General features: G+C 37.8%; 1 protein-coding gene across 2 annotated transcripts in view; it reads left to right on the top strand.

Moving 5' to 3' along the window:
- Positions 1–27,226, top strand: part of LOC103255953 (AT-rich interactive domain-containing protein 1B-like) — a 108,216-nt gene extending 80,990 nt beyond the window's left edge. The window contains exons 4-5 of one of the 2 annotated variants that reach the window (XM_021710372.1): positions 26,419–26,529; positions 27,177–27,226. In XM_021710372.1, the coding sequence (XP_021566047.1) occupies positions 26,419–26,529; positions 27,177–27,185 (120 nt within the window). In that variant the 3' untranslated portion in view covers positions 27,186–27,226. Of the gene's footprint in view, positions 1–26,418; positions 26,807–27,176 lie in introns of those variants that run through there. The other variant, XM_008053858.2, reaches the window with a different exon arrangement.
- The last annotated feature ends 228 nt before the right edge of the window (positions 27,227–27,454 follow it).

The raw sequence follows: 27,454 nt of genomic DNA, 5'->3' as shown, positions 1-27,454 counted from the left end.
CGGCCTGCTAGGCTCCGGCGATCCTTCCGCCTCAGTCTTCCAAGTAACTGGAACTACAGGCGCACACTACCGCGCCTGGCTAACTTTTGATTTATTGTAGAAACAAGGTCTTGCCAAGTTGTCCAGGTGGGTCTTAAACCCGTGGGCTCAGGCAATCCACTAACCTCGGCCTCCCAAAGTGCTGGGATTACAGGCTGAGCCACCGAGCCCGGCTGGCTATTGTTTTAGTCAGAGTTATCTTATATTAGTATTTTCCAGAGAGACAGAATCAATGGGATGTGTATAATATACATGGAAAGACATTTAGTACTGTGTAGGGGATTGGCTCACACACTTAAGGATGCTGCAGGCCTAGAATCTGAAGGGTGGGCCAGCAGGCTGGACACCGAAGAGAGCCCATGGTGCAGATGAAGTCCAGAGGCATGCTGCTGGAGAATTCCCTCTTTCTTAGGGGAGACCGGTTTTTAAAATTCTAATCAGGACTTCAGACTCTTGGATGAGATCCATTCACATTATGGTTAGCAGTCTGTTTTACTCAGAGTCACCAATTTAAATTGTTAATTTAATCCAAAATCACCTTCTAAGATCACACATAAAATTAACCATTGTAGCTATCTTTTCCCCATTGCCTGGAGATGCCACCAAAAATCATTTTCCGAATTACCTTTGGTGTATGGTATATGGGGTTATTTGGGATTTCCATTAGTCCTTCCAGTATATCCTCATTATCCTTTTGTCAGAGTTTTCTTAGCTGTTTGTGTTTACTTATTTTTTTTCATATGAACTTCTTATTATGTTGTTTCCTAAGAATTTTGTCTTATTGTTATTATAATAGTATCTTTTATTTCATTATGTCTTTTTCTGTTTCTGTGAAACAGAAGGTATTTATGAAGGAATAACAGAAGACTAACAGAAGTACCTTACTTGAAGTAAGGTACTTTTTTGCCTTGTTGAATCCCACTGACACAAGACCAGGAATATGCTTGTAATAAGACAAGTTGGCTTTGTTTAGCTTAGGTTCCTGCAGGCAGGGAGAATGCAGTCCCAAGGAGCGTCAGGAGAATCGTGAAAAGTGGGATGGGTGTGGGGACTTTTAATAGGGTTGGGATGTGTGCTGGATGTTTGTAAGAGGGATGAGGCAGGTGAGGGTCCTCAATTGGCTGTCATTTTGGTGGTTAGGTATTTTAATTTTTGTCTAGGAGGTAGGAGGACTGAAGTGGGGTGGGTCTGTCATTGGTAAAGAATCACCAGCCACTTGGAGAAAGAGTTTACTGGAACAAGCGATGGTTAGCCATTTTTCTGGTCCAGAAGTAGCCTTGTTCACTTGTTTCAGGCACTGTTGACAGCTGTAGGAACCCTGCAGGCTGCTTATTCTCATGACCATTTTTCCTTTTCTTGACTTCCTGTGTCCTACTCCCCTGTTCCTCCTCCTCCTGAATGGGATATCACTCCATTTGTTTAGGTCGTTTTTAAATTGCTTACATAATACTCTTCAAAAAGAACTGCTGTACAGTTTTTGTTAGGATTATTCCTATATGGCTTGTTTTTTGTTGCCATTGTAAATTGTATTCTTTTAAAAATTAATATTTTCTCATTGGTGTGCACAAATGTAACGACCTTTGTGTATTAATTTTTTTGTATGTCCAGCAACATTTTAAGTTCTTGTTATTTCTGTTAGTTCTAATCATTTGTCATATCTCTTAGGCTTTCTCACAAAAAAACAAAAACAAAAACAAAAAAACTTAGGCCAGGTGCAGTATCTCAAGCCTGTAATTCCAGCGCTTTGGGAGGCTAAGGCAGGAGCATCGCTTGAGACCAGGCGTTCAGGACCAGTCTGAGAAACATAGCAAGACCCCAGCTCTACAAAAATAAAAGAACTTGAAAAAAATCACTGCCTTCCCACTCCTTTCTTCCCACTCTTTTTGCAGACTGACTTCCCCAAATGCATTATTTGGAAAGGCTGATTGTTCCTGTATTATCGCTGATGAAAATGAAGACCTTCAGTATTTCATCATTAAATATGATGTTTATGCTTTCTTTTTCTTTATATTTTCCTTTCTTTTTTGTAGCTGTCCATTATGGGGGTAAGGAACTTATCTTCTAGTTTGCTAAGAAACTTTTTTTCATGAATGGATGCTGAATTTTATTTTATATCTTTTTTATATTAAGATAGTACTTTTTTTTGCTTATAATCTGTTGAACATTTGTTTAGGTTTCTTGAGTCAGAAGTTATGAATGAGATTGAACTGTAACTATCCTTGTGAGGTTTTGGTATCTCTATTTTTGGAACTTTGTTAAATGAATTGGAGACTAGTCTCTTTTCTTAATTCTCTGGAAGAGTTTGTGTTATTAATTATCTGTTCTTTGAATGTTTGGTAGAAGTATTTGTTATGCTACAAAGGCCTGTGTAGCTCTTGATGTTTGCCTTCTGTTTCCCCCTGATTTTTGAATTTTGAGAGTCCATTTCTTTTATGGTTATAGGTCTATTCAAGTTATCAATTTTTTTTTTAGCTAGTTTTGCATATATACACTCATATTATATATAGACATTTGTCCATGTTATATACTTTTTCAACTGTATTAATATAAAGTTTATAAGAGTCTTTTATTACTTTAATCTCTGTAACATCCAGAGTTAAGGAATTTTAATTCATAATGCTTTTTCTTCTTACTTTTATTATTGATAAAAAGCCTTTCCAAAGCAACTTTAGTATTTATCTTTTCTATTATATGTCTTGTTAAAAAATTTTAATTAAGTTCTGCTCTTGATCACATCTTACTTTCTGCTTTCTTTATGTTTATTTCACTGTATGTGTTTTTAAACCCAAGTGAATGCTTAGCTTAGCTTACTTGGACCTTTTTTGCCTGATGAAGTAAAATATAAGACTGAAAATTTTCCTTGTAAGTATTATTTCGGTGGAATCTCAAATTTTGATATGTATTATTTTTGTTCTTTTCGTTTTAAGAGTATTCTTATTTCTCTTTATTCTTTGAAAATAGTTTTATTGAGGCTTAGATTTATATTTTGATTCATCAGAAGGTTTGATTGGACTTTGCTTTTGCCAGTTGTCTGGGGTACTAGTCTTCTGGACCAATGCTTTGTGTTTTATTTTGTAAAATTCTTATTACAAGAAGATTCTTAATATATAGATAAACAGATTGACATAATGAGCACTCATATAATTTTAATATTACCAATATTTTACCGTATTTGCTTCCCCACCTCCTTTCTCCTCTTCTTCCTGCTTTCTTCAAAGTATTTTGAGTTAAATCGCAGACATACCATTTCACCTCTCATGTGTCTATGAAAGGTTAGGGCATTTCTTATATAACAACAGTTCTGTCATCATACCTTATTAAATTAAATACAATTCCTTTCATCTACTGACTTAGCCATGTTCGGTTAGCCCCAGTTGTCCTCAGCATGCCCTTGTTTCACTGTTTCAAACAGAATTTAAACAAGTTTATTATTAAACAAGTTTATTATATTGATTTGATTGTTAAGCCTGTTTATCTAGAATAGTTTCCTGTCCTTCAGATTTGTGCCTTGACATATTGAAAAAACTGGGTCAGTTGTCCTATGGAATGACTTTGTCTACTAGTTTTCTCTGATGTGGCTTAACTTGCTCATCTGTTTCCTGTACATTGCAAGGGAGACTCATAGGCTGGAACATAAACATTTTTGTGGTTGTTGTACATCATGTCCTCAACATTTTAGGCACTGTTCATGTTCAAAGGAGGGGCCTGTGATCCTCCATTTGAGTGAAGAGCCTCCAGGTGATTCCAGCCTCCACCCTTCCAGTGGTCATCAGCTGTCTCTGTCAGCTGAGACCGGAGAGACACCATGATGCTAAGATGAACCTTCCCCTTTGTACTCTGCCCAAGTTCCTCACTCACTGAATTGGTATATGTAACACATCCAGGTAACGTTAGGCCACTGAGTTTGGGATGGTTTGTTACCCATCATTTCTGACTGACATGATTTGAATGCTTCATAGGTAATGCTGTGGGTTTATTATATCAGGTTGAACATAATGTTTGGTTGTCCCACAACAGTGAAGTTAATATTGATTAGAGGATTTGGATGGTGATGGCCTCTGGAACCACTCTAAATGAAATCTCTTCTTGAGGTTTTCTAGACCACACTGCTAAGTGTTAATTTTGACCAGACACCCTAGTGATGGTTAGCCTGTGGTTGCTGTTTCTCAAAAGAATCTTTTAGAAAAACTACTACCTTTGAGTACCAAGCTCAAGATAGGTATTTCTCTTTTTTCTTAAGTGGGTTTACATGCTCTTAAGTGATGTGTATAGCCCTTCTCGGTCCCTAATTTCATTGAGAAGTTTTGTTTCATATTTTACTCCCTTTTGGCAGGCCCTAGACTTCCTCTCCTTTTTGCTGTTCCTTGTATAGTCATCAGATTCAGAGTGGTCTGTAGCAAAAGTCAGCATCTATTGCTCTCTTGCTTTCTGTGTTCTTGGTTTATTCTCTGGATATTCTTGGTGTCATTGACATTTATGACAAGTCAAGGATTCATTTTAAAAGGCTTAGAAAAGGTATTTTATCCAGTATTTTAGGTAACATGTTTCAATCAATAGAAATTTAGAGTCTCTAATCTGCCATCCTGCTGCAAGCGATTCTCTCATATATCCCAGTTGTTTCTTCGATATCCTTTATGCCACACAAATATGTAATGTTTATAATTGATAATATACAGATAATACCTTCTTATTTTATAATGAAACTTTTCTAATTCCTCCTTTATTCTTTTAAAATAAAATTCATAGAAAATATAAGCTACCTATACACAAAATTTCAAACAAGTTAGGATAATACACTAACTATATATGGAAAAATGAAAAGAAAGTAGCCTATATCAAAATATTGTATCATTAAGCAAATCTCAGGCATGACTACTTTAGAAGACTTGTGAAACAGATGCTTGATGTATATGTGGGATCACTGTGAACTTGATGGCTACAAAATGAGACTGGGGAACAGGAGTGTTGTTTTAGCAACTCGGATGTCTCAAGCGGGGTTGTCAGTGGTGAAGGCATCTTTTGAAATGGTGAGCAATTGTTGGTAAAATTTGGAAAAAAAACAAAGTCTAATCTTCCATCAATATATATGGTAGTTTTATTTCTGGAAAATTTATTGTATAATAAAATGATTTTAGAAGCACTTTGTTCTTATGTGCAAAATAGAGTTGGGTTCTAGACTCATGTGAATAAGCAGCTTTTTGTGTTTCTTTGAAATTTCCTTGAAGGTTGGACCTTTTGAAGGCAGTGTGGGCCATGGCCGCCTATCTGTTGGGTCAGTTTCTCTTAAGCTTAGTGGGATAGTCTAGGATTCCCGCTCTATACCCACCACATTTTATTGCATTTCTTTATCTTTGTGACAACTAACTACCCCCTTGACATCTTGTCACTACAGATAAGTTACATGTTTTCTTAATTTTTCTGATATGCAATTCATACATAAAATGAATTACCAATCACAAATATCAGTATAACACCCTAAATGTAATGAAAGGGAGGTAGGAAAGGACACACAGCTGTTTATAATAAATAAAATATTGTGTTTTCCTAAAGTGTCTTTAGGCACTTTGACATTAGAGGACTTGTCAAAGAGTCAGAGTCTTGCGCCTATGTGTGAAACAACCGTGTACTCCATGTACAAATGAGACTGCCACAGGTGTGCTGGGTCGCCATGCCTGGAATCCACAGGATTAATACCATACAACAGTAACCGTACAATGAAACATAGAAGACCATTTAAAATAGCATCCTCACAGAGTTGTTAAAAAGAATAGGCAAGTTGCCCAAAAGTGTGGAGATGTCCTAAATTTTTAATAAAATACTCATAGTAAAGGTCGCTAAGAAAGTAAAGTTCTCCTTTGCCTTATTTGTATTTTCATAATTATTTACAATAAACATATAATATGTATAGTATTTTATGTATATATGTATGTATGTAGAGATGAGGGTGTCACTAGGTTGCCCAGGTTGTTTTCAGACTCATGGCCTCAAGTGATCCTCCTACTTTTGCCTCCCAAAGTGCCGGTTTTATAGGTGTGAGCCATGGCACCTGGCATGTGTATAGTGTTTTTAAACATTGGGTGAGCGGTTCCACATTAACTAGTTATAAAATGTAAGGAATTACCAGTTCCAGCAGTATAGCAGATTGGATACTGCCAATGTCTTTATTGATCAAAATATTTAAGATGGTGGCTCAGTTCTTCAAACTAAGTAAAACAGTCAGTTGACCCTCTCTCATTTTTTACTGTTTCTCCTTACCCATTTTTCCCTTTCCTCCTTACCCAGCTCAAGTTCCAAGTGCAATGTTATAATCCTCCTCCTGCCGTATTCTCTTTGGTACCCCCACTCCCATCTCACAGGCCCACTTACGCAACCCTGATGAAACCCAGCTCCGCATCCTCTCCTGACCAGTGGCATGGGGAAGAAGGGAGAGATCCTGCTATTTCTTTAAATTCATGACCACTAACATCAGATAATTCTTGCTCTGTAGCTCTCCATTTCCCCCAAGCTATTTCATATTCCCCTATTTCTTAAACCCAAAAGGCTTACTTTTCCTTCCTCACTCCCAGCAGGTGATCTGCTTCCTGTGTCTTTGAAGAAATCAATACAAACAATGGTTAGAACTTACATGTGCCAACCAGCCTGTGTCTGCACATCCCTTTGTGTACATGCTCTGCTTGAAGTCTCATGTTCCTCTGTAAGCCATCCCTTCTCTTCGTCCACTCTGCTTCCTGGCTTTTCCTGTCCTGTCCTGTCCCACACCATCAGTTTCTCCATAATTCTCCCATTGGCATTCAAACATGCCACCATTTCTCTCATCCAGGGAGGAAAAAAAAAAAAACACCTTTCTTAGCCAAAACCACAAGCATATTTCTCTCTTTTCTTGCACTCTCCATTTACTGTTATCCCTTGAATTTACTCTATGTATACTTTTTATTTCAACTTTTCTACCGAAGCAGCTCTTTTAGTATTTTTCTTTTCTTTTTAAAACAAGAGATAAAATTGTACAATGTAATACTTTGAAGCATATGTACAACATTGTAACTAAACCTAGCTAATGAACATATGCCTTACCTTACATATTACCATTTTGTGGTGAGAAACTTTATATCCACTCAACACTTTTCAAGAATGAAGTATATTATTAACTGTAGTCACTGTGTCAGATGGTAGATCTCTTGCACCATTCCTCTCATCTAACTGAAATTTTGTATCCTTTGACCACCATCTCCCCAACTCTCAAGCCCAGCTCTTGGTGACCTCTGTTCTGCTCTCCACTTCTATGTGATCACCTTTCCCGCATGCCACATGTGAGTGAGATTATGCAGTCTGAAACAGCTCTTGTCCAAGCCACCAGTGTTCTCCTGTTGTTCAGTCCAGTGGACAACTGTCATTCCATCCATGCTTCACCTTTCAGGAGCATTTGATGCAATTGATGGCATCTTCCTTCTCGAAGCACCTTTCTAGCTCGATTCCTGGGACACCATTCTGTCCTGGCTCTCTGCCTTATGGTCACTCCTTGCTCCCCTTTGCTGGTTTTTTTTTTATCTCCCTGTCCCCCCAAATGCTGGCCTGTGGTCAAGGCTTAGTGTCAGAGACTCCTTTGGTTCTACCCACCTTACCTGTGTAATCTCATGGCCTTAAATATCCAGAGGCTTGTGACTTTCCAGTGTATTTCTGTGCCTCTGACCTGTTACTTCCCTTCTGTATCTATGTACATCCAGCTCCTACTGGAAATTGCTATTTTGAATGTCTGACAGACTTCAGAAACTCTGTACATCCAAAGCAAGACTCTGTATCCCTTCTTCACAAACCTGCTCTGTCTGTGTTTTCCCATCCCAATATGTCTGGTAATCATCCTTCCTAATGCTTTGGTCTGAAATCTTCCTTGGCTCTTCTCTTCCTTTCATTCTCATTCTTGTTTGTGTGTTATTGTCTGTGGCAGCTCCCTCTAGTAGAACATAAGCTTCATGAGAGGAAAGACTTTGTTTTGTCCTTGCTGTATTCTCCAGTTACCTAGGTCAGTGCCTGGCACAGAGTAGAAACATAGTGAACATGTTGAATAATCTTGTTCAAAAAATCATTTTTATTTGCTGGCACATAGTAGACAGATTTTACAGTGTTAAAAAGATAAACATTCTCTGGGTATATAAATTTTATAATTTTTTCTGGTATTGTAGTCAGTGCTGTGTTGAATGCTTTTATAAAGCTGGCTTTCTGGTGTGGTATATATGTGTGTATGTGAGCAAGCAGGCTTCCTCCTCCAGTCAACTGCCCCAGTCAAATTGCTGGGTAAAAGATAAGGCACATTTTAAAGACTTGTTTTTTTGTGTTTTGTTTGTTTGTTTACCAAGTTCGTCTCCAGAAAGGTTCTGAAGGTTTTGACAAATTATGCCCTCTACCAGCTCACTTCAGTACATATTCTAATAAATATTTTCCCAAGGTTCTTATTTGTTAAGTTTTAGTGAGGACTTAGCTGTTTTTTGAACCCCAAAAAGTTAAAGAGACCTCACAGAATTTTGAATTAGAATACATCCACCTGATGTTGCCGTGGTTCTAGACTGAATAGATTAGGGGAGTTTGATGGCATCAGGAAGAAGCCCACATTTGGACATTTGTAATTCTTTGGTTTACTAGTACATGGAGGTGCCATAAACACCACAAATTCTTATTGTTTGCTTTTTCATTACCAGTTGTTTCTCTTCTCTGCTGCCTGTTTTTAGGGTACAGGCCCGGTCCAATCTTTTGTTGTAGATTAAGACAATAACTAGTCTAACAGATATGCAGGGTCCCTTCACCAAACATCTTATTTACTCAACACTCTGACATTTCCTTCTTTAAAAAAATATTTTGAAGACCTTAAAGAAACAAAACATCTGTTTGAGGTGATTTCTTCTGTTTTAAAGTGTTTTTGCATCCCATCTTTTATTTCCTCAAACTACATTACCTGAGATTTAACTTTTTGTGAGTGTGTGTGTTGGAGTCTCACTCTGTCGCCCAGAGTGGAGTGCAGTGGCATGCTCCCAGCCACCGCAGCCTCCACCTGCTGTGCTTGGGTGATCCTTCCGCCTCGGCCTTCCAAGTAGCCGGAACTACAGCCGTGTGTTACCATGCCCGGTTAATTTTTGATTTATTGTAGAGACGAGGTCTCGCCAAGTTGCTCAGGTGGGTCTCAAAACCACAGGCTCAGGCAATCCACTCACCTCGGCCTTCCAAAGTGGTGGGATTACAGGCTGAGCCACTGAGCCCGGCTGATTTAACATTTTTGTAGAGTAGGGCAAACCTCCTTTAATGCCATAAGTTTGTTTCATTTTTACTTTTGTTTTAAAGCTTTCCCTGGCCTTGTGTCCCACCATTTTCGGGTCATGACACATCATGTGCAGCCTTGTTTCCTGGTTCCCAGTCCACTCTTACTCAGTAAGTTCTGATTACCTTTCTCTCTCCTCCTAGTACTGTTGGACTCAGAGTGATTTTCCTTTTACCTCTGACTCCTGTTCTGCTTTAGAATGCACTCTCCTGAGATATTGGAAGAGACCTGTTTCCTGCAGTGGTACACATTTCTCCGGAAACCTTTTGCCCACCACCTCCTAACAGATGTCGTGTGTTAGGCATCAAGGGCAGTGTTCCAAGAATCAAGTAATCTGAAGGGAATTGCCTGGCTGCAGACCGGGCTGTCTGTCAATACCCTTTTCTGTGACAGTGGTCTTCTGGGCCTGGAACAATTGGCATCCTTGCCTACCCTCTCTCTGCTTTTGTGGCTTTAAATGACACTCTTGCCTTCATATTCAGAAAAAACTTTGCTTCCTTAGTGAAGAGTTATAGGAAGTAACTCGAATTAAGAGAACTAAGCTAGTGCTAAAGAATATATCAGGATGGATATTTTTTAAAAACTCTAGTGTAAAGCAGTGAGAGAATTTCAAATTTTGCTTTTTTAGATATGGTTTTTCTTTAAGCTAAGAGAATTGTCTTATATTCTTAAGATGTATATTGGGTATTATGAATGTATACTTCTGAAAGCATAACTTTGTCTTTTTTTTTTTTAATTATTATTTTTTCAATCTCAGGAGGTTTATTGAAAAAATGCAGAAGACACAACTGTTAGTAAAAGCAAAACATAAACCATTTCACGGACCCCTTTGTGCTTGAGAGTGTTTCATTTGTCTGATTGGTCAGACATTGTCTCTGATCTACAGGGTTCCCCAGTTGAATAGGAGGGTTGATGGTGCAGTGAGAGAGATGTGTCCTGAGCTGTGACTCTAGTGCTATGGGACACAGGGAGAGGATGTTGAAAAGTGTCTTCAAAGAGGTCTGGAAGAGTGAGGAAGAGTTTGCAGGTGAAAGAACACGTGATTGTGGGCTAGGTCTCATTCTTTGTGGAAATAGAGGTGATGCCCATTTCTCAAAGATAGTGAACTAGACTGTAAGATCAGTGAACCGTCAAGGTCATTTAGAAAGAATGTATTAATTATGGTGGGAACTGGTGACTTATACTGCTTTTTCCCCAGTGATTAAAATTAAATAAAAGGTTATTTATTGCTCAGTAATTTTTAAAACAGGAAATAGCACTACCTTAGTTCACTTTTAACAATGGATCACTTGATAGTTGAACCAAGTAGAAGTCTGAGTCAACTTACATATGAGTAGTTAGACAGGTATTTAAAGTCTATTTTCCAAAATAACACTTTTTTTAGACATCTTCATGGTCAGCATTTTTTAAAAGATGCAATGAACTGAAAGTATTCGGCAAATGGGCCTTTTAAAAAGAAGAAAATAGCATTGGAAAATGGTACAATATTTTAGAATTATTTAGCATAAAAATCCCATGATAATCAATATAATAAGCAAAATATTTTAAAGGAGCTTAACTTAAAAAATATTTGTTAAAGCTAAAAATGCAATGAAGTATATTTGTGAATTAAAGCAACATGCCACTCAAGTCATTGAAAGAGTTCAAAAGTCACATGAAAGTTTTTATGACTGTGATCCGTTGATCCATTGTGGTGTAAGCATTGTGCTATTGTTGTTTATATTCTTCAGGTCTGTTTCTTATTTATATGACAGAAAGTTAATTTATAAGGTATTCCTGCAGTTTTTTGGGGAAAATTAGCCTTACGAGGCTTGTGTCATTGAAGTGCTCACTTTATTGTTATAAAACTTTATTATAAGAGCAAAAATGAAGACTTTAATAGTATGTTGCCATTAATTGCTTAGGTTTTAGGTATTAACACAGTAGTCTATTATTTAGCTTGATAATAAAAACTATTGGAATATAGGTTGAGAAACATAATTTTTTTGTTTTAAAGGAAGTCACTAGTGATGCCTTGGGTTATGCCTGAGTTTTGAGTCTCTCTCTTCTTGCTTACCCTGTTTGTAGTTGTTTTAGGCTTTGAGCCGATGCTGGGGAAATTTCCTTTTAAGTTTAACAGCTTGTAAGCACCTGAGAAGAAAACTTACAGGTCACCATGAGACCAAGCAAGGACCATTCCTACACCGATTTCTGATTGTTGACTTGGGACTGCTAAGGCTTGTGTTGGAGCTGGTTTTGGGAGCACACAGGTGGGGTTAGAGGCAGCGGGAGCCCTCAGCCTCCTATGCCAGTGACTCTTGGCAGATTATGGATTACTGTGGAATTAGGATGGGAATGAGGGAACAGTGACTCTCCTCTCTCTGCTCCTTTCTTTTCCCTTGGATAGATAAGTACAGTAAAAGTTCAGCACTAGCTTTTGAATATAGGTATAATTTACTGCCTCAACAATTTCAGGTTACGTAGAATGGCCACTTGTGTGTGCTCTTTGGTGGTTATTCCCGAAAACTTCTTAAGAAAATAGGAAAAAAAAACTTGAAGAATGAAGAAAAGCAGCATTTTGGGAATGTTAGAATGCCATTTGGCATGGATTTGTTTTTCTTAATTACTGTAGAAATCAGGGTGCTTTTACTTGAGTAGCATTGGAAAAAAGCAAGAGAAAAGTCCTCTGATTTTAAACACCTTACCTCCAGTATTAAAGCATTTTGACTTTTGATGGAAAACTTTCAGCAGTTATTTTTTAAATGTTTTGAAGTATAAAACTGGGAATCTAATTGCAATGGGTTATAATTTGATGATGCTATTTATTCCTTTTCTTAACATATTTTTAAAGTAAATTTTTGTCTTTCTAGCACCAGAATAAAAGGGAAACAAAACCAGGAAGTGAGGAGTTATACAGTAATAATATTTTCAAAACTTATTTTAAGAAGGGGATGGAAAACTCCTCCTGAGAAGAGCAGCCTGGAGCCAGGCGGGCCTGGAGCGCGTGGGTGGCCGTGTCCTGGTTTGGAGCATCGCAGACGCTGTTGGCATCTGCTTAGCCCAGTTTCAGGCCTGCTTGGAAATGTGGAGGAGCACACATCAGCTGCTCATGTCTGTGTCCCACGGAGGCAGGAGAGGAAAATCGTGCATCATTTAAGATATATTTCATTAAAGGCTAAAGAAAAACTTAAAGCACATGAAGAGTAGGGTTTAGTCTAAAGAACAGTTACCCTCCATAACCTTCTCTGTTTCTAACACAACTGTGAGGGTAGGTAAGCCTTTAAAGCATTCCCCGCCCCCATCTTCGTTATCCTCTCAAGTGACTGGAGGATTGACGAGGCTGAACCAGATAGCCTAGTGCATCGGTGGACTTTGCCTTATTTTCTTTTTCTTAGTCGTGGTTCCCCAGATTTAGCGGCTGGAGGAGGAGGTGAACTCTCTGTACGCCAGGACACTGTGTAGAACTGGTACTCTCCCAAGTGAGGTTCCTCCTTGCACCCCATCAACTCCCTCAAGCCTTACAGCCAGTCTCCTTTTCTCTCCAACACCCTGCCCCTACTCCTGCTGGTATTGAGGGATGACACTGGGAAGAGAACACGGCACGCAATCAAAAGTATCATTGAGGCTCGTTATGTATTCACACATTTCTCTCCTCTCTCCTTGATACTTATATTCTTACACAGGGGAGATTGGGGAATTTTTTTTTTCATGAATTGTTTTTTGCTGCTCTCAGCTGCTTTCATTTATCTTTAAGATGCTCATTTTATTACGTTAAAATATGAGAAATGGAATAAAAGATTCATATATATATAATTGTTTCCTTCATCAATTGCCTTGATTTAAAAATTTTTCAATTAGAGTAACCATTCTATGTATATTGTATCCTAGAGGAAGATTATCTGAAGATGTTTGAAACATATTCTTACTTTTAGAAGTTGCTAGTGTGGAAAGAAGAGAACACAACCAGCCATAGTTCATGGACTCATTTTCCCCAAAGTGCTAGGCTTTTGGGCAAGAAATGGGTTCATGTCTCTGCATTAGCCTGGAGAGGTAAAAGGAAGAGTCAAGAAACAGGGTAAAGAGTGGGACTTGGGTAAGTGTACAGCTGTTTTTTTTTAAAAAGAACAAGCAGTGGGAGGTTATCTGCATCAAAATATCCTGGAAGATTTTGCCCACATTCTCTTGTTTTTAATATACAGTAGCTAAATAGATAAATTTTGCTTTAATTTTGATCTAATTAATAGTCACCCTCAAATTTCTGAAGTCTTGTTTTTTTCTCCAAATAGAAACTGGACTGTTTAAAGGTAAATGTTTTCCTATAATGATAGCAACACTTAGTAGGAATATATATAGTATATATCTTATATATAATAGTTATAAAATGTTACAGAATATCTGAAAAATTCAGATTTTTCTTCTGTTTCTTAGGTAAGGGATGTCTATGTCCTATCTGCTTCCATAGACGATTAGTAAAGATGGTAATCACTGGATGCTAAATTCATTGTTGTTTTTCTCATAAACTATACTCTTGAAAACTGGAGTGGGGAAAGAGAATTAATTTCATAGATCAAATGATTCATTTTTAACATCTTTTAAAAAGTTATAAATGTAATATATACTCAAGGTAAAAAAAATTCAGCAGAATCTTTTGTGCTTTTTACATTTGGAAAGCATTATTGGTACAATGCAAAGCAGCAAAATCTTCTCTAACTGACCATCTTTTACTATCTTTTGCCATGCTTCTTCTGTTACTTTTTCTTCCCTAACTTTCTTTCTTTTTTCTCTTCAGTTCTTTAGACTTTCACTCCATAGGCATTTCATGGAGAGATCAGATAACTTTTAACAGTAGCTCCCTGCATAGTTTTAGAGACAAATTGGCAAAGCACGTTTGAGGCAGGATCTTTCTGGCACTTGACTTCATTCTGTTTGGCGAAAGCAAGGTCTTTACCTGTTTGTGCATCGTGTGGGCTCATGAGCTCTGTATCAGCAGGTGGTAGTCATGCCACTCGCATCCCTTAGGTCTCTTCTCTAAGTGAAGTGTGTGGATGATAATGCAAAATGTCCTTTATAGATAACTGTTTAGACTTAGGAAACCTAGGCTTTTATTATATATTTAATTCAGACACCAACGGTGTATTTGGAAATTCTTAAGTATTTTTAAATCTCAGTTATCTGGAAATGATTATAATGTTGAATGTAGTTTTTTTAAATAGCTAATCTGTTTTTAAACATTTTTATGAAATTAAGATGTTCTCCGTTTTGGTGAGTTCCGTTGTTGATTATCTCTGCTAGTTCTTACCCTTTAACCCTTTTGGAGTGGTTGAGAACCTGGTGAAAGCTATGGATGCTCATCCAAGAAAAATATATGCATCATCCAGAGTTGCTATAATTTCAGGGGAGCTTTCAAAGTTCTTTTACTCCAGGTAAAGAACTCAGTCCCTAGATGTAAGTTGTGGTCCCAGGGGGTAGGCAGAGTTGGCGACTGCATTCCTAGTTTATGAAGATGGCGCCATGGCCCTCCAGGCCTGTGGCTCATGAGTTGCCTACTTCTTGGTCTGGGGAGGAACAGGCTTGGGGTTTTGCAGTAAAAGTCAGTCCTCCAAGTGCCACTGTATTGAAGAGCTGATGATTATCAACTCTGGTTGTTGTTTTACTGCAATCACAGTAAAACAAATAAGGCCATCCTTGGCCCAAAGGGGAAAGGTGAAGGGTGGGTGGACTCGTGTCTACCTGGGAAATTAGCCCTTGTTAATGGTACAGCCAAATTCTGTACCGTAGATAGACCAAGTAACGGGATAATACCCAAACCCCACACTTAGAGATTGCATAATTATAATAATTTAATGAAAATACAACACCATATTTAATCAATAATTCTCAAAAATTTCAAGCAAATCTGGGAAATTCAGATTCCTAGATGCGAACCTCAAGTTGGGATCTTTCAGATGTAGGACAGGGCTTAGAAAGAATCCTTACCTGGCTGGTGGGAAAGTCTTTAATTGCACAGACTCTGGGGAAAGAAAATCTTGGTGCTTGTCCAGCTCCACCACTTGCTGATCAAGTGACCCTGGCAGGCTACTCAACCTCTGCATCTCGGTTTCTTCATCAGTAAAATAGTACTTATCTTATGGGGTCAGTGTGAAATGGAAAGAGTTTATTATATGAGTAGAGCATTGAGAAGAGTGCCTGGCAAATATAAATGTTGTATGATTACTAGTTGCTGCTGTCACTGTCATCAACATCATGACTACTAGATAAATTTGTGTATTTGAACTAACATTTTGATTCTCATTCTTTAATGTGTTTTTAAACAGTGTAAATAACATTAGCTGACATTTATTGAACACTTATATTGTGGCAGTCACAGTGCTCACTGTCTAAAAGGAGTATGTCCTAATCATTAATACAATTTAGGAGGTAGGTTCCTGTATCTTAGGAGCAGTGGGCCCCCTTATCAGCAGGGGATAAGTTCCAAGACCCTCAGTGGATGCCTGAAACTGCTGATAGTACTGAACCCTAAGCATCAGTGCACAAGTTTCTTTTTTCTTTTTCACTACTTCATGGAGAGAAGATTTCTTCTTACCATAGATCTTAGCAATGTCAGCATTTTTCCCCCGTTATGTTGAAAACTTTTCACTTAAAGGAAGCACTTTATGGCTTTTCTTTGGCATAACCTATTGCTAGCTTGCTGCTCTTGTGCTTTGGGGTCATTATGAAGTAAAATAAGGGTGATTTGACACAAGTCACGATACCATGATAGTTGATCTGATAACCGAGATGACTACTAAGTGACCAATGAGTGGGGGACATGTGGGTATGCTGGACGAAGGGATGATTCACATTCAGTGGGCAATTTAAAACTTATGAATTGTTTATTTCTGTAATTTTCCCTCTAATATTTGCGAACAGCAGTTGACCACGGTTAAATGAAACCATGGAAAGTGAAACTTCATTTAAGTAGGCACTATTGTGTCTTGGTTTTATGGATGGGGAAGGGGATTCTGGAGCTAATAAGTTATGGAGATCCTGAATAGACTTTAAAAGTTATTATTACATACATTAATTTTTCTCTAAAAAAAAAAACACAGAATGGGAAATTTATTGTGACTCATTTAGCTTTGTGACTTCATTAAAATAAATTCATTATTAAAAGTCTTAATTACTTTAGTCTTGAATGTCATCATGCTTCTCCTTGTTATTTTAGGAAAAGTGATTTTTGGCAACCATGTGGCCTCCTTTCTCACTTTGGGCCCACTGTTATTTTAGGACAAAGTTCTTACGAAAACTGAAAGAAAACGAATGTAAAAAGCTTTTCCTAAGTCTTGAATGCCAGCGTATCAGCCTGTGCAGGACTCTACCTTGTTTAGCTTAGGGGAAACAGATGCCCCTGGTATTGCTCTGCTCCTTATTCCCTAATTGCATCAGGTTTATCTTCACTGCAGGCTTCACTGTAGGCTTGGGGGACTGCAGGGTCCTGTTTATATCAGTAGGTCATGGGCCATGGTGACATTCTTGTGTATTGCAGGTGTTTTGTATTGAGAGGTCTGCTGTCACTATTACTGAGACTTATCAGTAAGGAAGTATCATGAGGTAGCTTGTACAAGCCTGTTCTTTTTCTAGAATGGTTTTTTTTTGCTGGGCATGGTGGGTACATACTTACAGTTACAGCTACTTGGAAGACTGTGACAGGAGGATCACTTGAACCCAGGAGTGGAGGTTACAGTGAGCTTTGATCATGCCATTGTACTCCATCCTGGACAACAGTTGAGACCTTGTCTCTAAAAATAAATAAGCTTAAAAATCTGGAAGCTGAGCTCAGTGACTCAGCCTGTAGTCCTGGCACTTTGGGAGGCTGAGGTGAGTGGATTGCTTGAGCCCGTGGGTTCGAGACCAGCCTGGACAACTTGGCGAAACCTTATCTCTACATGGATAAAAAATCAGCTGGGCATGGTAGCGCATGCCTGTAGTTTCAACTCCTAGGAAGGCTGAGGCAGAAGGATCAGTGAAGCCCAGCGGGTCAACACTGGGGTGGCAGTGAGTGTGCCACTCTACTCTAGCCTGGATGACAGAGTGAGACTCCAACTCAAACAAAACAGAACAAATCAAAAACAGATCTGGAAATAATTATTCCTTTGAATTGACATTATAAATAATGTTATAAATATTTAGCTTTTAGAAATGTGTGTGTGTGTGTGTATAGTGTTTTAGAGGAAATATGGCATTAAGCTTCAAATTGGCCTGTGGAATCAGTTGGAATTAAAAAAAAAAAACCGTTTGTGCCTTGAGCATCTGATTTTTATCTAAACAAAAAAATTTTTGGAGCAGGGAAGATGTATGGGAAAGTATCGATGCTAACTGGGAAGAATTAAAGGGATTTGCCATTCTTCTAAAGAGATAATGAACAGTACTCCTCATGACATGCACAAGAGACCCCCATTCAGCCCCTGTTCTTTGAGCACCACAAGCCTGAGATAGGCCAGCATTAAGGAGTAAAGGCAGGTAAAAGGCACATGTAGCCTGTAGCCTTCGCTACTCAGTGTCACACGGCTGGTGAACAAAGTTGGAATTTGAATTTGGGTTTGACTCAAAGGTTCAAGGTCTTTAGACTCTTGGAGTTGGTGAAATAGGAAACTAGGCATTTAAGAGGTCAGGCTAAGGTGAGGGTCAGAGTATCTGTCACATTTAGGCTAGGAGGGCACCTTGAGCTGAGATCAGCAAATGAGATTGAAGGAGCATCACTGAGTCAACAAGAAGAAAAGATTTTACTCTGAGATCTAGGTGAAAAATAAAATTGATAAAGTTAATTTGTTTAAGATTAAAGAGGGATTTTGTTTTGTTTAAAACAGCTAAGCATTAGGATTAGATAGTACAGCAAGCATATCAGAGATAAAAATGGAGGGGCACTATGAAATGCAAAGACTAGAAGATCTTGCTTAATGTACTTTCACAGTGGTGGGGGTTGAAGGCAATTAGAGGTTATTACAGTTTTTCACATAGTTTTTCAGATGAAAGCCAGAGTCAACCTCAGCCCCACTTTGGATTCCTGAAGTAGTCTTTCATGCCATGAACTTCCATTTGATTTCATTAAGTAGAAATTGTCAAACATAAGCAGAAGTAGAGAGTAGTATAATGAACTCCCCCATGGTCATTAGCTGTCAGTCTTGTTTCATCCCCATCCTATCCTTCCTCCCCATCCCCCCGTATTATTTTGAAGTAGATTTCAGACATTTTATCACTTATTCGATACATATTTTAGTATGTACCTCTAAAAAAATAAAGTACTTTAAAAATAAAAATACAATTATCACATTTAAAATATAATTTATGTTATCAATTCCCCAGTGTTCAAATTTTTAGTTCTCATAAATGGAAAAAGTGTTTCTGCTTAATTTCCATTTTGGTGTAGGATGCATGCAAGTTCACTCTTATAATTGATTGGTGTCTTTTAATCCCTTCATTTCTAGGGTTTTCCTTTGCCTCCTTTTTCCTTCTCTGTCTCTCTCTTTTTTTTCCCTGCTGTTATTTATTTGTTGAATAAACTGGGAATTTGTTTACTAGCAATTCCCGCAGCCTGGGATTTACTGATCGATTCACTATGGCTTAACATGTTGTTTGGTCCTTTTTCTATTGTATAAATTGATAGTTTGATCTTTTTTTTTTTGGTAGACTATTACTGGTCGTTCATTGTGGGACACAGAATGTCTTGATTCCCCCCCTTTTTGATAGCTTCACTGATGCTCTCCATAGTCTTAATTTCCATTATATTTTTCCTGCATTATTTTGCTGTCATCCTTTTGCCTTAAGAGTGCCAGTAACAAGCAGCAAAATGTGTTTTGTAGCACATTGCTACCAAGCAGTGTAGCTGTTAACATGGTAAATATTCTTGGGCATGTGGCCAAGTTTTTTTTTTTTTTTTTTAATGTGTTTGTCCTCATACATTTACTTTTGTGTTGCTATGTCTGATTCGAAGTCACTCACTTGGCTTTCACTGAGTACCTATCAGTGCTGGGAATCCAAGGGGTCAGCATCCCTCCCCTAGAGAAATTGAGAGCCCAGTTTGGGAGATAAACAACAAATAGTTAAAATATGGTATTGTCAGTTCTTTCAGAAAAGTGCATTTGAAGTTGGTTAGAGGTAGCTGTTTTGGAGGGTTGTGGAGTTAGGATTCTGAGGACAGCTAGGTGCTTTGCAGACACAGGTGGGAAAAGGACTTCCACTCACCACCAGGCAAGATCTGCAGGCCTAGAGGCACAGAGGAACAGTTGCCTCTAAGAGAGTAACAGTTACACTCTTCAAGTGCTGTGAAGCCCAGCACTTGGTGTGGGCCCTGGGGCCAGCCTGACGGATTGTGGGCATGGTGACTGGAGGGTGTTTGAAGAGTTCTTCTGTATCCATCCCTGGATTTGGGCTTCATTCTGTAGGCACTGGAGAGGAGGCATTTTCTGAGCATTTGTGCTTGAGGGAGGTGGACACCAGCGGCCTCCTGGGCAGGAGACTGCAGTGTTGAGTGGCTGCAGGGCAGGTGCTGGCAGTTGGGTTGGGAGGAAGGGGTGCTATGGATGGGGATTTGGGGTGTAGTGATGTGTCAGTTTTGTGGGAGTGGGTCTGTGGGGCATGGATGGCAGAGGCATTTCTTAACACGGTGAATGTGAGGCATACTTCCTTCAGGTCCAGATGTTACTGATGCAGTTAGGAGACCTGGGACCTCACATAGAGACTTGGGAATCACCACCAGTCCTTGGAGTAAAGATCTGGGGGACCCCAGTTCCTAAGAGGCAGGAGGAAAGAAGAGCAGCCAGTAGAAGAGCTGTAAAGATGTAATCTGACTTGCAGACGGGCCTCTTCTTGCTTCCATCAGCCTGTATGTTTTAGTGACTGCTTGATGATAAGTGGTAGGGAGAGTGACCTTGCAATCATGTGTGGAAGGGAATTTTTTATTTAGTTTTTCTTATTTATTCATGATATTGAAATGAAGCGATTTGGAAGTGTCCTACATATAAGCTATTTAAGAATATGATTTTTAGGCTGGACTCGGTGGCTCAGCCTGTAATCCCAGCACTTTGGGAGGCCAAGGCTAGTGGATTGTCTGAGCCTACAGGCTCAAGAACTAGCCGGGCATCTTGGCAAGACCTTGTCTCTACAATAAATAAAAAATTAGCTGGATGTGGTAGCGCATGCCTGTAGTTCCAGCTACTTGGAAGACTGAGGTGGAAGGATCCCTGGAGCCCAGCAGGTCGAGACTGCGATGGCTGGAATTGTGCCACTGCACTCCAGTCTGGGCCACAGAGTAAGACTCCAACTTAAAAAAAAAAAAAAAAATATATATATATATATATATTTTAAAAGGGAATTTAGAGGACTATATAAGAGCCAAGACAATACCTAAAAAAGTTAAAATCATACTAAATTTCTTATTATGTAATAGTAATTGAAGCTTCCAGTTGTCCCTAAAGTACAGTTATTGTAGAAATGAAGATGTGTCTATTACTTTGAGACACTCTACCGTAGTGATCATAATCTTCCTATGTAAGTTACTTAACATTTGTGTTTCCTCATAGGAAAAAAAAAGACATATAATAGGAACTCTCATTGACTGTTGTTAGGATGCACTGTGCATAGTACCTGCCACACAGTCACCTCTCACAAATGTTAGCTGTTCTTGTTAACAGTGTTTCCATTAGACTTTCTTGAGATGGCAAGGAGATGAGGATGCCATTCTTGAAGTGGGTATTTTATAGATTTACATTGCTTTCCTTTCGGAAGGTATATTTTAAATTTACCTATCTGCAAACCCAAAATGAAGGGGAAGTTGATAACACTAAATTTCTTCAGCTTAGAGATGGTTTTATGGAATTGTGGCATTCTGTATGGCCACCTCTGTGGAGATGGTCCCTTTCTTCTCTGCCACTAGCCTCACATGCCAGGACAGTTTGTTTTTCCTTTAGTTGTTGATTGATGATAAAAGTTTCCAAAGCATGAAGAGAAACTGAACAAGAAATCTTTCTGACCTAGAGAATGTAGGATTTTATGAGGTTGCTCAAATCCTTGTCCCTCACTCTGGATTATTACAATAATAATTATTATTATTACTTTAAAAGTGGTTATCTTCACTCTCTTCCTAGAACAGCTATTATTCATGTGATGACTGGAAAAACTTTTCTTAAATAGCATGAGAATTACCAGTCATTCCAAATCCAGAAGCCACCGCTGGCCCCGTTACTGTTTGTTTCTGGCCTGAAGTTCTTGGGCTATTGAGACAACTAGTTTTTGCTAGCTTCTGGACGCCTCCTCACAACCTCCTACTAGGTACCACTGCCATTTGTTTGTCGAGGATGGAAGTGTTCCTTCCCCTCCTCTGGCCCTCCATCTTTGGTTTATATTCCATATGCTGTTAAATTCATTTAAAAAAAAAATTTTTTTTAATACTGTCTACCCAGTCTTCCCTATTCTCCCTTACTCTGGTTTTGCTGTTTTGCTACTATTTGTAATGTAGTTAGACATATTGGGATACTAACATCAATAGCTTAAGTCTTGTTCTATTCCAGAATAGGACTACTCATAGGACTATGAGTATAAATTGAAACTTCCTTTATTAAGAGCACTTTGCCAGTATGTATCAAAATTTTAAATGTACCAACTCTTTAACAGAAATTTCACTTGTAGAGATTTATGCTACTGAGAGATACTTCACATGAAGGTATATGACAAGGATGTTTGTAATAGTGCTGTATGAAGTAGGAAAAGACTGGAAACAAACTAAATTTACATTAGTAAGTGACTACTTAAGTACATTTTGGCCCCTGCAAACAGTACAATGCTACGTGGCCATTAAAAAAATAAAAAGAATAGGCATTATAGAATGAGCTCTACAATATATTATTAAATTATGCTATTTACAGAAAACTTGCTCTAGTTGTATATAAAGGAAAAAGAATTTAAATTCATATTGATTCATATGGATTTAAATTCAATGTGAATAACACATTGAAAAATTGTGGAACTAAACAAAAAACTATTAGCAGTAGTAACCTTTCCAGAGGGGATCTTGGGAAGGAGGCAGTCTTTTCATTATTTGTCTTTTTGTATCTTTTAAACTTATACCATGGGTTTGTTTTCTCTTTAATATTTTTTTGTAAAGTCCTTGACATTTTGGTTATTCTATATTTTCTTAAAAGTTTCATGTTTCTATAAGTATTTAATTCATTCCCTAATAAAAGAAAATAGAAGCACTCATGATCCCAGCCTTCTTGCTAGGCCTCTAAAATACTTTTTAAATCTTTATCCTTTCTTAGAATAGACTTGGGACACTAGTGTTCCCTCTTGGTCATATGTCACTTCATACTATGATATGTTAAAGTACCCAGCAAAGGGAATAAGCCCTTAAATGAGCATTCAGTAAATATCTACTACATTTATTAAAAGAGGGCAGGGTGTGGTGGGTGCCTGTAGTCCCAGTTACTTGAGAGGCTGAAGTGAGAGGATTGGATCACTAGAGCCCAGGAGTTCAAGGCTGCAGTGAACTATGATGACACCACTGCATTCCAGTCTAGGCAATAGAGCAAGAGCCTGTTTCTCTAAAAAAAAAAAAAAAAAAAAAAGAAGAGAAATACCAAAGTGAACATTTCTGAAGCAAATGTGTAGTTACCCCTGCCCCAGACTCTTTTCACACTTTCATTATTTGTGAATCAGTTTCCCTTTTGCTTTTGACTCATAACATAAGAAGATTAAGACCAGAGCCATCAGTGGTTAACAGTTTGTGAGTGAATTGTAAAGAAACAGTACTGATGAATTCTGAAAGATAAACCCACATTCCATTCCCCTTGCTTGGTTTTTGTGTATTGCATTGCAGTATTATCATAATATGATATTTTTTTAAGAGTCATGATCTATTCTATATATGGCAGATAAATGTGGTATTTATTCATTTTGTGTACTAGTTCATGCACTGATGTATACTAGCTTAAACTTGCAAATAACAAAGATGGTAATATTTTTTTAAAATTAAAAGTTGTGCTTATTTGTTTACAAAAATGATGCTGAATATATTCTTTATTTTGTGATACTGACTTTGTCTTCTTATTGTCTGTTACATTACTCATTTCTGTTTACTCTTTTCGAGATGAAAATAAGTACATACCAAAAAATAAACACAGCTTTGAAGATGAAAAAGCTCAAGTTTCTTATGGGATGTAAGTTTTATATCTTTATTAAAGCAGCCAACCTGACTTTATCATCTCACTGTAAGTTACATATAGATGATGATTATTACAGGTTTAAACTTGGTGTCTTTTCTGTGTACTCTCTTATTAAATTAATACCTATGTTCAAACATAAACTGAGGCAGAAAAAGTTCCCTTTTCAGTGATTCTCACTAAATTTTGTTTTGGTTTTATTTTCAACTATATTTAATAATTGAAAACTTCTTGTGGTTAGGATTAGTGTTTGAGATTATGGTGGAATCTAATTATTTTTAACTATTATTATTATTTTTTTGAGTTGGAGTCTCACCAAGTTGCCCAGGCTGGGCTCAAACCCCTGAGCTCAGGCAATCCTCTTGCCTTGGCCTCCCAAAGTACTGGTATTACAGGCTCGAGCCACTGTGCCTGGCTAATTTGAATTTTTAAAGCCTTAAAAAGTGAAATGTAAAGTCATACATTTTTCTCATAGCTTTCATAGTCTGTTAGTTGTGTTTCTTATTTTAGGTGGGCAACACCTAAATTGAAATGTATATCCTTTATAGTTGTAATGATATTTTTCAACTTCTTTAAAGAGCAGTTCATTTAACTAAGAAGAGAAAATAAAAAGAAACATAAAAGGGCAATATACATAGGGCATGTGAACTTGTTAGTTTCCTAACTGAAGTTGACCAAAACCCCCCCAAAGAACCATGTACTATGTTTGAGGAGGAGGCGGAGTCTGCTCATTTGTTTGCCCATTGTGAGGCTGTCCTGCACCTTTGTGCTTTTTGTAAAAGGGTGAAGGCCCCTGAATGGAGCCTTGTGCCCTACTTGATTTGAAATCTTTGCTGTTTATGGAAAGGAACCTGCAGGGCACCCAGCGGGAAGTCCGTGTGGCAAGTGGAAATCTAGGATCTGGAGGAAACATGGTGTTGGAGGGTGGCGATGAGAGGGTAATAATCATTCAGCCTTTGCTTTTGTCCCTCACAAGGCTAATTGTAACCCTCTGCTGGCAACCAGATGAAGAGCTACTCTTTTAAGTATCCTTGGGTTGTTTGAGCTTGCTCTTACCTCACCTCATTGTTGTCAGATAATAAGCAGGACAGCTGGGATTGAATTCTCTTACACAAGTATAATATTGATTGGATATGTTTCTATTAGAGGACAGATATCTGATTAAGGGTTTTCTCTTTTTTTGGAGATTTATTTAAGAGGAGGAAGGAGTTGCATGTGAAAATGCTGGGTTGTTAGCATGCTTCTTTATTTCAGAGCCTGTTTAAAGGCAGGTCTCACCAACACTCAGCTAGTTAAATCTAGTTTGTACAGCTTGTGTACTTTGTAGTACCAGCTATTGGTCCAAAGTTTCTTGGCTTATGAAGCCATGTAATTTTAAATGTATACTGTGTGAGAAAGGGGTGGGACAACAGAGGCTTTTTACAGGGTTTCAACTAATAAACATTAACTTTTAAGTAATATTTTTGGGATTTAATAGCAGTAGAACTTATATATGATGTTTCTTTAATGCTAACACATATTTGAACTGACAAGGAAAGGGAGAGAATTTTATTTTAAAGCAATATTTTCTTTTCTCTTTTTCCTCCAATGAGAAACTGGTTCTTCGACTTTCAGTGCCAATTGAGACACGCTATATTAAGTGTTTAACAATTCTGTCCTATTTGATTCAGGGGGAAATAAAGGTAGAATGTTTAGTAGCTGAGCGTACATAGATAAGTAGCTAGAGATCTGGTAGTCAGTAAATGTGGTATGGTGTAGTATGTGATGTGGGTTACATAATCATTCTGCATGGTGCTGAAACCATGAAGAATACCTCCTGGAAAAGTGTTTGACAGGGTGCCAGAAAGGCCATGTTACTAATAAGTTTATTGTCCCTATTCAGGTTTTTGGGGGGTATGTTTTGTTTCTCACTGTTGTTTTATTCTTTATTATAGTTCTTTCAAAATTATGCCACATGAACATATGGCATTCTGTACATGCTTGCTTACTGGTTGTAGAAATCCCAGGATTCTGTGAGCTTAATAAGAATTGCTAACAAAACAATTAACAGTTAATAACTGTTTTGTAGGTCATTGAGATGGCCTATTAAGATTCAATTGGTAAAAAGTTTTCATTAACTATTTTAATTTTTTGAGGTAATTTTTTTTTTTTTTTTGAGTTAGTGTCTCACTCTGTCACCCAGGCTGGAGTGCAGTGGCACACACGTTCCCGGCCACCACAGCCTCGACCTGCTGGCTCCAGCGATCCTTCCACCTCAGCCTTCCAAGTAGCCAAAACTACAGGCGTGCGCTACCATGCCCGGCTAATTTTTGATTTATTGTAAAGACGAGGTCTACACCAAGTTGTCCGGGTGGGTCTTGAACCTGCAGGTTCAGACAATCCACTCGCCTCAGCCTCCCAAAGTGCTGGGATTACAGGCTGAGCCACCGAGCCCAGCCAGTTTTGAGGTAATATTAAAGGCAACTTGACCAAAACTGGAATTAAACAATACAGCCAAAATCAGAATTAAGCAATACGAGGAACTTTTGGGTTGTTCTGGTTGTAAAGACAGTTGGACTGCAACTGACCTTCCTCCCCTGTTTTTATGGATAGTCATCTTCCTGTACAACACAAATATAGTATTCAGTTTGATGGTCTCAATCAATTTACTTGTTAATTTTATATATGTATATATATAATATATACAATAAACAATATATATATTTCTGCTATTGATGTTTTACTCCTTTTAAAAATTTTACTTCTGAATGTTAAAGAAATTATAGCTGTAACATATTTATATGTCTGCTAAAATGTAGTATCAGTTGGTAGTTTGTGATAACCTTTTGCTTCATTATTGGTTACTTAAAAAGCTTATAACTCACTGAGATACTTATGAAGTGCTTTGTATTTGTGTTTGTTTAGGACATGTCTCAGGAAGGCTATGGAACTAGATCTCAACCTCCTCTGGCCCCCGGAAAACCTAACCATGAAGACTTGAACTTGATACAACAAGAAAGACCATCAAGTTTACCAGTAAGACATTAATGTGCTGATTTGGAAGTGTAATAAGTTGTAATGTAGTGATTGCTAGAAAGAGCTGTTGTTTTGTTTGTTTGTTCTGCTGAGTGTTGTGACAAGGGAGAGAAGTTTCTAGTTTTCAGGTGTATTTTGTGATTCATTAATTTTTTTAGAGCTTAATTCTTGGGAGTTCTGTAGTCTTGGGTAAGTCTGTTTCATCTGTACATAGCTCTGTTGCAGAGTCCAGACATCAGCTGGAAGGTTTTATTTAGTTGCTTGGTTTTGTGTGCAGGAAGGTATTGCTGTTGTATGATTGGGCTTTCCTTGGGTTGTTGTTTTTTGGTAGTGATACAGAACAGAGGTGTCTATACAAAAATTGAAACTTAAAAGGAACTTGCACTTTGTAAGAGATAGAAGTGATGAGAGAAAACATTTGATGGTAATTTGAATTTCTTCTGGGACTTTCTATTTATGTAATGAGAAATCACCTGAAAGGAAGTATTTTAGTTTAAAATTTGACAAAATGGCTTCTGAAGTATTTCCACCAGCAATAGTTTATGGCAGTTGGGGTTTCTACTGGTGAATAGTGGCTGTTGTGTGGGGTATTATTTTGATGCCCATAAACAGTTACTCCGTACTTAATTTGCCTTTTTTAATAATAGGGAACCTAACTTAAATGAAGTTTTTTTTATTAACTAAAATAATAAATCTGGCCAAGTAAATATTTTTACATTTATTTTCTTGTTAAATATTTTGATTTGAAGAATTATGGTACTGCTTAATTTCTGTTAAGAAGGTTTTAAACAGGAATTCAGAACAGCTATGATTTTAATTGGAATTTCAACTGTTTTCATTAAGTAAGACTTATTATGTTACTTCTAAATGTTTGGGAACAAGCATTTGTAGTGAATGTTTTATATGACATGTAGCATGCATGCCA

The sequence above is a fragment of the Carlito syrichta genome, unplaced genomic scaffold (assembly GCF_000164805.1).
Source record: "Carlito syrichta isolate Samal-C Ts95f unplaced genomic scaffold, Tarsius_syrichta-2.0.1 Scaffold288761, whole genome shotgun sequence".
Classification (NCBI taxonomy): domain Eukaryota; kingdom Metazoa; phylum Chordata; class Mammalia; order Primates; family Tarsiidae; genus Carlito; species Carlito syrichta.
This window is presented reverse-complemented; position numbering and strand designations above follow the sequence as displayed.